At 41.4% G+C, this 13349-nt stretch overlaps 1 protein-coding gene across 2 annotated transcripts in view; it reads right to left on the bottom strand.

The window, feature by feature from the left end:
- Positions 1-475: 475 nt before the first annotated feature.
- USP3 (ubiquitin specific peptidase 3) overlaps positions 476-13349 on the bottom strand; it is a 38778-nt gene continuing 25904 nt past the window's right edge. For both annotated transcript variants that reach the window (XM_059481944.1, XM_059481946.1), the window contains exons 6-15: positions 12996-13078; positions 12333-12446; positions 11544-11657; positions 8305-8451; positions 6357-6463; positions 6107-6187; positions 5314-5432; positions 5060-5173; positions 4878-4945; positions 476-4140 (exon numbers count right to left, since the gene is read on the bottom strand). In XM_059481944.1, coding sequence (XP_059337927.1) covers positions 3975-4140; positions 4878-4945; positions 5060-5173; positions 5314-5432; positions 6107-6187; positions 6357-6463; positions 8305-8451; positions 11544-11657; positions 12333-12446; positions 12996-13078 — 1113 coding nt within the window. In that variant the 3' untranslated portion in view covers positions 476-3974. The remainder of the gene's footprint in view (positions 4141-4877; positions 4946-5059; positions 5174-5313; positions 5433-6106; positions 6188-6356; positions 6464-8304; positions 8452-11543; positions 11658-12332; positions 12447-12995; positions 13079-13349) is intronic.

Raw genomic sequence — 13349 nt, 5'->3', positions numbered from 1 at the left:
TTAATCTTATCTTTGAAATGATAAGGAGATTGCTGTTCCCTCTCCCCCTGTCAGAAACAGCTCTGATCAATGCCACAAAAGGGACAAGATTTCACATCCCAGGTAATGCAGTTTACTGAAAACAGCAGCTTAAAAGATGTGCCTGCAGGTGTTCTTCATTGTTATATTAGCATTTTCAAATCTCAAGAACTTACCTTTGTTTTTGAGCAGATTTAAACAGTTGAGACTTCTCAGAGTTATACATACAGGAATACTATTTTAAAAAATACTAATTAAGAAACTGCCCAAATTAACAACAAATCAACAGTCTAGCAAAGCTGAATTACAAGGATGTGAGGATGGACTCTTGCCAGACAGAGGGGACACACCACAATCTGACACAAAAATTAACAGCAGTCGGGTGACAAGGAATTTAAGATGGAATGGCAGGTCCTCTTTGGGGTTAGGTGCTAAATTTGGGAGAGGTGTTACAGAGTTAGGAACACTGCAATTGCTTTATTTTGTTTTTCCCAGAGCAAGGTACAGTATTCTGCCATTTGTGTTCAGAGGACATACACCAATGTTCTGCAAGCCTGTAGAAGGACAAGGAGTTTCATTTTCTAAGGAAAGGAGACACTTTAATGGCACATTTTCCATAAACACACTATGTGATGAGATATAATTCACATTCATCCTGGAAATGCTCCAGAAACACACAAGATGAGCACAGTCAGTAATCCTCACTGAAAATTACACACAAGATTTTAATGGTAAACAATTACAACTATGGCACTACAGTACTTGAGAATATCCTAAAGCACGTTGGAATCAGTTGTCAAGGTGCCCATTACCTCATCAGTAAGACACAGACACATCAGTAATGAAACATTGCTGGGGGAATTTAACACCATGTGTTACACTTCCCACTGATTTAGTAAATTCATCATAAATGGCCTCCTGTTTTTGATACAAGTCCACTATCCCTTCCTGTCTCAAACTTTTAAACTGACATTTAGGAGCTGGACATTTTGCTGTTTTGATTGACATAAATATTGGCTCCAGTTGTATACGTGGCTAAACAATCAGTAACAAAAGGACAACCTTTGATTGGACACATTTTGGTGAAAAAGATGCAAGTCTTTGAACTGTAGAGAGCAGTTGCTGCTTGCAGAGCAGTCTCAAGCAAGAAAAAAACTTCTTGCCAGCTAGTGTGTACTATGATGAGCAGTAAGTAGAAAAAAACATTTGGCTTAAATGAAAGAGATATTCCCCCCCACAAGCGAGTAGATAAATACAGGATATACAAGCTAGGTTAAAAAGGTAATACTAGGCCAGGTGCAGTATTATGTTACTGGTTCAGTGCTCAGTTACTTTTTTTTTCGACACCACACTGAATAGAATACAGTGGATAAGCAAAGTTCTCCACCAGGAAGAGAAATACTTGTGTTGCCACAACAAACTGTTCATACTGCCCATCTGAGTTTGCAATGGGAGAAAATTAAATTAGGAAAGGATTTACAATGTACTTGTTCCAGCAAAGCATAGGGCTGAGTCCTGAGCAGCACCTGCTGCAAGCAAGGACAGCCTGCTGTGATTGCATGGTTTCCCCAGAGCTGGAGACACCACTGCCCAGGAGCTGCGTGGGACACAGCACGTGGGACTGAGAGAAAATGCTCAAGTCAGAGCATAACTCTGACCCAAACAACTGCTGACAAGAAGAAGTCGATTAAAAGAAGTGAATGTTGCTGAAGATTACAAATTTAAATTTCTAAAAATACAGAAAGGCACATTTACATCACTGTTTTGCAAGAACACTGCATACACCTGACTACTGTAAGTTAAACTGCTGCTGGCCCAGAGAGAGTCATGTATTTTAAGCTTGGCATTCTCAAAGGTAAATTCTAAAGAAAGCTGGTCCAAGCAGCATGCAGAGAAAACACAGCTAGAGGCAGCATCTGTGCAGCTCCCTGTGAGCAGCAGGAATGGCAGGAATGTGGTACAGTGCTTTACCTGCTCTGTTTTCTGCTTGTCTAAGTATCAGCAACCTATTCTCGTTGATTGGAAGACTGCCTGCCTGTAAGGAAGGGAAGGTGACAAACTATCTACTTAAAGAAATGACAAATTCTAGTTACTGTTCAACTTAAGTAAAAGACAGCATCCTTATAAATATGTCACTGTATCAAATAACGCTGTAGTCTTAACCTGTGTGCACACTTCAAAACCCATCAGCTATGCTCAACCATTTCTGCAGCTTTGGATAAAGCCAATTTCTCCCTTTTGTGGTTTAAGCTGCTGTGACAAAGCTCCCAAGAATGGCCGTGTACCAAATGCCTGACTCCAATTTGTCCTTGTCCTGGCCTGTGAACAGCCAGCAGGACCCCAGGGCAAGGCACTGCTGTGCCCTCCCTGTGCCCCGGGCTGCTCTGGGCTCCACTCCAGCCTCCCCGCCTGTGTCCTTCAGGGGCATCAACTAAAACAGGACTCCCAACTCTATTTTCTAGTTAACTAAGAGCTGCTGTTTGGTGGTGGGACTCTCCATCAGCTGTCGTCTCTTACTGAGCTTTCAGGAGCATCCAGCTCCTTGCTTGGTACAAGAGACCCAGCTAGAAAGGAGAGACTGAGGGAACAGTTCTCAAATGTCATGTTTTCTGTCAGACTCCTGGCTTTGGCAGTAGTGGTTTTCCTGTCTGCCTTTCTCTTCACAGTAGCTGACTTCCACCCATCAGCAGTAGAGCTAAAACTAGTTTGGGTTTTTTTAGTGTAGTCTTTCTCTGTTACCTAGCCGGGTCTTAGAAACTGCACCACGACTCCAGTGGTCACCTAGAGACTGAAAAAAATGCCACCCTGGGTGAGTGTGTAAATGCCACAGGAGCTCTCTGAGCCTGCTCCAGTCACAAGCACGCTTAGCACTTCCCCTGTGAGGGCTTTGCTGTGAGAGACTGAGCATCCTTCCTCGAGTTTCACTTGAACTGATAGAACAATTTCATGCAAAGCACCTGCAACACCATCTGTCTCCTCCTGCTTGCAAGTGAACTGTAGCCATGGAGCAGAGCTGCATGCAGACCTACGCCTGTTCTCACAAACCCCAGCCCTTGGGGCCAATTCCCACTAGGAACTACAGGCTTCTACTTGGGATTCTACTGCCAGGAAGTCTCCCCAGTTTTCAAGCATGTGAGTGTTCATGATCCAATTTCAGGATGACAGTCTAAACCAAGAGATGTCAAATGCAATTCAGGTTCAGTTTAAAACCATAAAGGGCAAAGTAATTTAGACAGGTAAAGATAATTGTTTTAAATTTGCAGGGGGTAGGAGGCAGCATATCTGAGCAGTACTGTAATTAAATTGCAGTATTGATACAATTGAACCAACTGTTTATTTAAAATGATTCCTGAAAGTCACCAGCCTGAATACACCAATATAGCAGCAATTACCTGGTCTACTTAATGATGTTATATTGCCTCTCTTCTGCAGACAAAGGATGATTGGTCAGAGGTCACTGTTTAAGTCTCTTGCACGAGGGAAACAGTTGTACGTGCAAACAATTTGTTGATTTAAAGAGATTAAGTCATATCTACATCATAGGACTTTGAACAGCATGAAGTTGTATTGCTTTTCATGATCAAAAGCACATTTATCTTGCTTGTAAGGAGGACAGAGATTTTTTGATGTAAATGTGCCTTTAGAAAGTGAGAACTGAAAACATTAATATAAAAAAGTCAAATAACTATTTCATGAAACTATATATATAAAAATTGAGTTATCGCAACTAAAGCAGCAAATCAAAATCTGCTGAGGTTTTCTGGTATACTAAAAAAAAAAGTTAGTTTGTGTCCAAGTTCAGTAAGTCAAATGCTACCATTGACACAACAAAACAAAAACCCACAAGAGGAAATTGCAAAGTGCACAATGAAATTAATAAGTCTTGGATCAAGTATTTATGGAAAAATGGAAATGTTTGTCCGGTGGACTTGATAAGTAAGAATGCAAAGGAGGTATTAAAGTTTCTCTGCTCCAGGCTTGGCTTGGCGCTCCACGTAGAAGAGGATGTAGGCCTTGGCCTTGCCCACGGTCTCCTCGTCAGTCAGGGTTACAGTACTGTCATTGAAGTGGAACCAGCGGCCCTCGTGCGCGGCGTACGCTGTGTAGTGGCCAGAACCAACGCTGTGGAGCAGGCACAGGGACAGCAGTCAGGGACACTCTCTGAGGCACCTTCTCCTGGGGCTAAGGGACTGCCTGCAGGGAGGTACCCACAGCCCTGCACAGCACATGCTTCTCTTTTTGAGCAGTGGGGCCCAAATTCTTCTTAAAGTTCTACACGAACACATTGTCTTGTCCCTTCTACTGTTACTCTCAACAGATCTGTCCAGGGCTGGGGAAAGTTAAAAGACTTCTAGTAACTTTACTTCAAAATATGCCCAGTGCCTTCCCTGGGTGTTCCTGTGAGCCTTCACTGCTGTGGCAGGAAAGGTAATGGTGATGATCTCTTTCACCATACACATGCTCATACACTTCTTTAACATAAAGGCAAATGTACCTTCCAACATGAATAAAAACAGGAAAAAATTGTTCTGGTTTGTAGTAAGAATTTCAGAATGAGACATTAATTCCTGGAAGGCTCCCTGACTCCTCCTCTTGGTTTAGGGCTTTTTTATTTGTAGAGGCACTAGACTGTTTTCATTTAATCTCACACATTAACCCCAAAGGCTGCCGGGGGCATTCACAGGCCTGACTATCTATTGAAATTAATTCAGCTTAGCTCCCTGCCAGCTTATAAACTATGGCTTATTTCCCTCAGCTAAAATACATGCCCACGGGACAGAAACCCCTTCATTCTGTCTGCATGTCCCTGAGGGGGAGGAGGTCTGTGCCAGGAGGCCAGGCTGGCTCTGTGTACTCACCCTGAGCCGTGATGCACAACCACAGCCACGAGGTCATACAGGCAGCTCTCTGGGCCACTGTTTTCAGGCTGTGGTAGGAAAAAACAGAAACTCTTCAAATATCAGTAGCACCCTGGAATTTGTAATAAAGACATATGCCATGGAACAAATTTCTTGCAGGAGGCATCAGGAGGTCTGCTTACCTCTAACAAGTAGCATTTCATGTCTAGGCCTCGCAAGGGAAACTCGACATATGTATCAACCTTGTTCCTCAGATATGCTGTCCAGTGAAAGCGTTTCAAGTGTAAGCATAGCACCTGCAGGGGGACAGTTATAAAAGGTGTGTTAGAGGAGGGGGCTGAACTCCATTCTGGACACTGCAGTGGGGAGGAAGAGGTCTTGGTTGAAATTTCCTGTGACATTTTGTCACACTGTAATTTCTCATGCTTATACAAACCTTTGGTAATTTCTGAATCCAGAATTTTTTGGTGGACTTCTGTTTCTTTTTGCATTTGTGGCACATGTACAGCTCTGTCTCATCAAGTTCTTCCAGGTCTGTAAAACTGCGAAGACAATCTAGAAAAAGCAGATACATCAAGTGGATTTTGTAACATGAAATACAACAAATACAGCAATATAGGTGTGCTCATCTGCTGCAACCATTCTAGTTATATCCATCTGAGCAGCAAATAAACTGTATAATGTTTAATACAATAAAGTGTTGTAACATGCAACCTTCCCTATTCCTGAAAGCAGCTAGAGTTTGAAAGAAACAAACATGCATTCCCAAAATCTCCATCTTCCAACAAGATTCCATCTAACATTCAGAAAAAACCTGCTTTCAAACAAAGATAAATTATTTTCTAACATAGAATAGTCAACTTTTAAAACCTGTTTGCCTTTAGATACAAAATGAACAGATACAACAACAGGGTTTTGTTGAATATTTCATGATTTTCAGCAAGTCTATTCACACATCTGTAAAAAACTAACATCCTGTAAAACCAAAGTCAGTAACAGTACTGCTGCCCAACCTGCAGGATTGCATTGATGTGGTTTAAATGCAGAATCCCCAAGAGCCACCTTCACTGTGGGCATGGGCAGATGTGTCTGAGGACAGAGCCCCAGAGAACACCCACAGGCAACAGTACAGATCAGTGTCTGGGGGGAGTGAACTACATTGGAAATGCTCTGATTAGAAAGAAAATCCTCTTGGGCCTGCTATGATTTCATTAGCCAGGCACTCTTACCTCGTAGCGTGCACAGTGGTCCACCCTCTTGGTTTTTAGTACGTTTATTTCTGAATTGACTTGGAATATCTAGCGAAAGGTCTAGAAAAGCAATGATTTAAAAACAGAATTAGGGCTGAACAGAGCAATGCCTGGTCTTTTCAGGCTGACACGCTGGGTTTGTCATGTGACATCTAAATATATCAAGCTTCAGATTTAATTTTCTGCTCTAAGTCACACGGTATTTGGAATACAAGAGGCAGCATCTTACCTAGGAATGGGTCAAACTTTCTAGATTCAGTCCCACATATTAGGCAGTTGACTTCATTTTGAAGAATGCCTCCAAAAATGGCAGTGACAACAGTAGACGCTCCATTTCTAGACAAACCACATCAGAGAAGTACAGTCACCCAGAAAGCCTGAGCTGAATCCCCAGCACTGTCCCGTGTTTGGTGCTCACACCTCCTGCTGTTGAGCCAATGAAACAGGGACTGGGTGCTCCAGGCAGAATGGGCACTGCAGCTGCCCAGGGGCACATCACATGAATATAGTGCCTACACTGCTTATCCTGCACCTAAAGGAAGGGTGACCTGGGGGGCTCTAAGCACATGCTCAGACTGAAAGTGTTGTGCATATTTCTATAGTTGAGCTGTAGTGGATGCTCACACAGGTCCAGGATTTTAACCCTGTAATTAAGACTTCCTCTGAAACAAAAATTCTTTCCTCTTTGGTAGGTCAAGCATATTTTTGTTTTAACTCCACACCCTTTCTTACATGTGCTTTTGACTTCTTTGAGCACATCTCTGCACTTCACTGCCAACAGCAGCTTAAGTTGCATTAAGACATGATAAACAATGTGCAAGATCAGCATTGTTCTCTAATCTTTCATTACTCTCCTACTGAATTTTTCAGCAGATTATGTAATGGGCCTGCTTCTCACAGTCCAATTAAAAAAACACACGAATTTTAAGTTATGTTATTATACACTACTAAGGCTTGCAGAAACCTGTGTTCCTTGCCTGCACTCCACCTACATCTTTCCAGCTCATCTCAACGCTTCCTGAGCAAGAGGAAATAGCTGCTCACAGGGACTGGTGCACAAGAAGAAAGCATTCACAGCCTATTTGTTACTTCACTGGAAGCATTAAAGTGCCCTCACAAGAAGGGGAGCCTACCCCATTGAATAGCCTTTCTCAAGACAAATTTACATTAGATAGGTGAACAAAGGTTAAATTCTCCTGGGATTTTGACATCCAAAATACTGACAAAACAAAATCAGTTTAGATTTCAAATATATGTCAATCCTACAAACATTTTAAGATTCTTCTGGGGGATTTTAAAGCATCAGCAACACAACATAAATGCAGTAAAGAGCAGAGTTTGAATTTTCTTAGGCTTTCCCTAATAAAGCATCTATAAAACCCTGCATCTCAGGCCCGCTTACTCTGTCCTAATGAGTACAGAAGGAAAAACTCAAACTCTAGTTTTCTGTAGGGAATTAAGGACTTAGGGACCAAATGTGCAGGCTAATCTGACATCTTTCCTTCATGAAGCAAAATAAGGTTTTGTCTCTTGTGTGAGTTTCAATCTAAGAGAAAACACAGCTAGGAAAAACGACAGAAAAAACAGTATTTTGAGAAATACAGAAAGAGGAGTCAAACACCCAAATTACACCTGTTTCAAGGTACACAGTAGCATGAAAACCAAAATTATGCACAAAAAAAAGCACCAACTATAACTGTGAAGTGATACATGAGATCATCTGCTAGAAAACTGACTGCAAGCAATAACTGCACTACGCAGTCATTTATCCAGGAGGTCTACTCACAATTTAAACATCAAAATCGCTGGCCATTGATTTTGCTCCTGCAGCATAGAGGCTATCTATCACTCTAAGAAAATTATATTGTCTGGGGAGAAGAAAGAATTCTGTGGGCTATAGAAAATACAGTTTTTATTTCTGAAAGACTAGCGAATTAAAATGTCTTTACAACTTAGCCTGTATGCTCACTCACACCTACGAAAACTGCTGATCTAAGACACTTCCTTTTGAAAGGACACAGATTGTACAGAATCTTCATAACCTACAGTTTTGTACTGCCTAAAGTCAGAAGCACTGAAGAAAACTTAAAACAAGGAACACTGAAATTCCAGAGCCATCACATGCAGACCCATGCAAAGCCATGAAGGCTTTGAAGAAATTAAAAACCACTTCTTACATGCAACATTTGTTGCTTCCAGACAGGTTAGAATTTTCTTGCAAGATGACTGAACGTGAAACACCGTTGAAGCCACCCTGGAGTTCCAGGTGTAGATGGTCCAAAAGGTAACGCATGAACTCGTGGGCATCCTGCTGCTGGTATCCCCTGAAGAGAAAAGGAAACAATAACAAAATTGCTTTAGAGGCAACACACAGCAAGCACCAGGGTCACAGGAATAAAACCTTTGCTTCTTTAATCCTACTGAGCAGACTTTCCATATGTGCTTGGCTCCAGTCTCACATGTGCTGTGCCATCAGCAGCAATGCTGCTCAATCACCATTATTATTTCATCACTAAGAAGCCTTACCAAAAAGAACAGAGAAGCCATCAGGGTAAAACATGCCTTTTAAGTTATTTAAGCTGAGTCATGCATCAAATTCAACAAACAGCTGCTGTTCACTTGCCATTAAGCTGCACACTGAGACAAAGCATGACAAGATAGGTAGTGAAACACTGAAAGCTTTGTGCAACACTGACCTGAGTATGTGCAAGTCATTGTGGGCCCAAGCTACAGAAATCCCCACATAGCCAGAGCTGGCTTTCCCTCCACCTCCTGTCCGTTCTCGTAAGCTGCTTTATCAGGCCTCCCCCTTTCCACCTCACTACCCCGCCTAAGTGCTGGCAATAACTGTCAGGTAGGAATGTCTGGGAGAGAAATATAAATGAGTTTATAAATGTGAGTGCTCAGGAGAGGGAAAAATCCTGTAAGATTCATGGCAGAGTACCCAGAAGGGGAGAGAAGTGCTAACAGACTCACTGCAACAGAAATATGCCATGTGAGGCTGATTTGCTTAGTGAGGAACACAGATGTGTCCAGTGAGAGTATTGCTAAGAGATAACAGAACAAAACCAAAAATGTTCACCTTGTAGGATTACAGTAATGCTTTCTTCCAAACCAGCAGCTTTAAAATAAATCAAGGAGCCTGTATACAGACACATGGGCAGCACTGCCTACCTTTTACATAGAAAACCCAGCACCCAGAAACACAGCCAAGGCAGGACTTACTGTCCCAAAGTTGCAAAGTAATTATATGTTTGTTAAAATTGCTGGCATTAAACTTCCTTGATTCTCAGAAGCTAAATGAAAGATAACTAACTGTATGAAGAACAGAATAAACAGATTTGTGTTGTTTGGGTAATTCATTGAACAGATGTATTCACAGCATCTTTTCAGCAGTGCTAGAGATATAACAGGTAAGAGAACATCTTTATTATGTGAGAACATGGAGCAATTGCAGTGGTTTTGGTTCACTAATCTGAGTTTTTCAGTTAATGCACCAATTAATGTGGTGGGTTTAGCACTGGCCAAATGCCAATGTACTCATTAGAATATTTATTCATTTTTTTGCTGCAAGATAAGGATTAGGAGGAGAGCAAAGCAGACTCAAAACTTTAAAGGGCATAAAGAAATCTTTATTAACCAAACTAAAAGAAAAATATTAAGAAATCAGAATAAACCTTCACAACACTTCTCCTCCCTCCAACTCTTTCTTTTCTCTCTGACAATGTTAAGAGACAAAATGTGGTATTTTCAATCAGTTTATTACTTTCAAAATAATCTTTCTCCAGTTTACTTAGGGAGAGGAGTCTTTCTTGCCATGTCATGGAGATTTTTTCACAAGAAACAGTTCTTTCATGGTTTTAATTTTCACTAATAGCATCACCTGGAAATTTACAATTGTAAAGTCTCTCTTATATTTGGTAGATTTTTCACAACTACTACCATGGGTCATTTCAGTTCATTGGGGTGCAATTTTAAGGATAAGCTGTTCTGGTACAGAGACAAAAATTTTCTTTATTTTTGAGAAATAGAGGTCTCTTCTTCTATCCCTGGGGCAAGGTTTTTCATTTTTTTAATTACTCTCTAAACTTTTCATCAAATTACAGCTACTTCAACATCTGCTTGCATTAGTATTGGTGCTCCTGCTCATGGCTGTGGTTACAACACTACATCTCTCCAAGGCATTTCATGAGTTATAGGGAAAAAGAGTCTGATGTATTAATTATATCTCCATCATAGCTTTAAAATAGAATTTTAACTTAAGATTAAGGCTTTTTTTTCCTCATTTGGGCTTTGGCTCTTTTTTCTTATCAGCGTTGGTTTCTTTATGTTGTTCTTTTTATGTGCTTTAAATTTTCTTTTTTTTTTATTTGGTAGAAGTGGTGCTGGCAGGTTTCTTTGTTTTCAAATGGAATTTTATAGCACTGAATGAGTTAATTTTATTTGGGCTTTGCACTAGGAAATGGCTTTTTCTTGTTGGCCACATGGTTTCTGCCAGGCAGTGGCCACAGAGGCTCACAGCATTGCTTTCAGCTGTTTCTGTGCTTCTGAATTGGGATTATGTTGTTAATGGGTGATTTCAGAGGCATATTTCACTTTTTAAAGTGGTTTAACAGGGTGTCAATATTTAAAATTAGCTAGCTGAGTGGTTTTGTCGGGTCCAAAGGAAGCTGTTAAGGTTTTTATAGGGAATTACTTCCATAGTTGGTGGATTTTTTCCTTAACTAAAACCAAACTACGATAAACTACAACAGCAACTTACCTTCATCACAATATATCCTAACAGGTTTCAGTGCTCCTTTGAAAGAGGTTCAGGGGTCAGGACAGGGAGACCTTCCAGAGGAACGATACTTGGCTTTACTTGGTAACCTTCTTTACCACTTTATCGTCTGTTCTGTAAGTATGGGCCCAAAATGCTTATTAGGCACAGAATTTTTCTCTTCTAGTCCTTATATCATGTCCAGCTGGTGACTACTGTATTTTGAGAGAATCAAGGAAGTTTCAGCCAGTATGTTTGCATTCAGACCTGTAGGTGCTGTATCTATCAATCTGACTACATCATTTTCTTACTGCAGCCAAGCCTGGGTTCACTCAACACCCTGCACTTGGCACTTACCAACCAGTCAATAGCTTGATTCCTCTGGAGCACTGGCTCAAAGGTACAACTACCACTGTTTCTCCTGTGAGATCTTATTCTCTCTGAAACTGCTACATGTGGCAGAAGGGCAGAAGGAAAAAGCAAGCACTGCTGATGAACAGAAAACTGTTGATGAAAGCAAAGATCCTTTTCAAAGCACATCTGTAGGGATATGGAAAGCTACACAGAGTGCATCCTATGGATGCAGTCAATTTTAGAGTAGGACAACAGTAATATTTGATTGCAATCAAGAATACTGTTATTTTTTAAAAAACTTACCTAAAATTTGGCATTATTTTCCAAACAACATAAAATAAAGACTCTGGACTAAATGCAGTTTGGCTTCCTTGCCATAAAGCACAGAGTGTCTTTCTGAATTCTTCCACAAGTGAACTGTAAAGAAAGTAAGAGCTGGTGTTTAATGTGCATTTGTTTACAACCCTTAGAGGTTTACTTGTTCAATGGTACAAGTATCAGACATTAGCTGGGTTAAGACTGTAACAACTGGGTAAATATCCTTTCCAGTAGCTTCAAAGATTTTATGTCCAAAATCCTACCCACAATTGTTGAAGGCACACAGATTTGGAAAATTATATTTCAGATGTTCAGGATGGACTCATGTGAACACCTATTCACTGTTTGGCATTTTAGTGCAGACTCTGCTAACATCCTTTTAACACTTGCTCAAGCAACCTACAGATCATCAATCACTTACTCCTGAACTTTCTGTAGTAGCAGTCACAGTAGGTTGACTTGCAGTCACATCCTCATGACCCTATTTTAGCTGGAAGTCAGGAGCATAATGTCTGCAGCACATATCAAGAGGACTCTTAACATGATTTAACATGTCACAGTCCAGCACTACCTGATGTACCTGACTGCCTCTCCCTGCAGCATCAGACCTGTAACAGCAAGCTGCAAGTGATACGAGTTTCTTTCTTTGTAGACAACTATTTTCTGTGCCCTTGTCCCCTGTGAATTGTGCAAGATCAAAAGTGTCCAGTGGCCCCAGCAGCCCAAACCTGCTGTTTCCTGCACAGCTAAGAGCTCACAAGGCACACAGCTTACACATTGTTATCCCCCTGGCTCCTGGTGTGGTAAGTTCGCCGCCCTGCCGTCTTCCCATTCCTCAGCTCCACTGCAGGCAACTCTTTGAAGTAACAGCAAAACTGCTGAATGTTACTAGGAAAAACGAAATAAGAAAGAAATCCTTAAAGGGCAGAGAAAAAGGATAATATTATGTATTCTGGAGCTTGTTCTTTGAAATGCATAAACACCACCTCATGCAGTGATACAGGATGGCAATCGCAAACAGTTCAAGAGACAAGAAACACTACAACAAATACCTTCTGTCAGTAGCTGCACAGATCTGCAAATATCACTGTCATCCCAGCTTCCTAAAATAATTACATTTTGGCTCTGCTTTGACTAAGAGATGCCCTGCCAGACTGAGCTATCATTTCCTAACAACCCAGACTTGCATTTGCTGAGGAAGGTAACTTATTTTACCAGCTCGGCACTCTCCTGGTCTGCCAAGGACACGGCACGTTCCCTCTGGAATGCTGTACCACAGGATGTGCCTCACACCATGAAACACAACTTTATCAACCCATGCACACCCACTCCTGCAAATTCAGATACACCTCTGTCCAGTGGGAACATGCCAAATTCACCTGCCCAATGTACAGCACACAAGCCCCCTGAGAGTAGTGGGAGAGCTGGGGAAGGTACCTGAGTGACTGAAGGATTGCATTCATGAAACAAGTGTTCCCCAGGTTCCGAAGGCCTGTGGCACAAAGGGCAGTGGTGCTTCCCTAGAATGAGAACAGTTATGTTACAGAAACATTTATCACTGCTCCACCACTTCCCTCCTGCAGAGCCAGCACTGTTGGATCAAGCACAGATCTGAACAATAACAACTACACTGAGTGCAGCTGCAAGGCTAAAGCAACCCCTCAGCAGCAGCTTAAACTGCCCTGAAGCTCCATCTTGACATGAAAACTCTTTCTTACTCATTCCTGTCAAGAGAAAACCATACTACATCTTTTCCTGTGCAAATAAATCTAGAATAGGACAATACAGTTA

Source organism: Ammospiza nelsoni, chromosome 14 (genome assembly GCF_027579445.1).
Source record: "Ammospiza nelsoni isolate bAmmNel1 chromosome 14, bAmmNel1.pri, whole genome shotgun sequence".
NCBI classification, from domain to species: domain Eukaryota; kingdom Metazoa; phylum Chordata; class Aves; order Passeriformes; family Passerellidae; genus Ammospiza; species Ammospiza nelsoni.
Note: the sequence above shows the minus strand (reverse complement) of the source record. Positions and strands in the feature narration are given on the sequence as shown.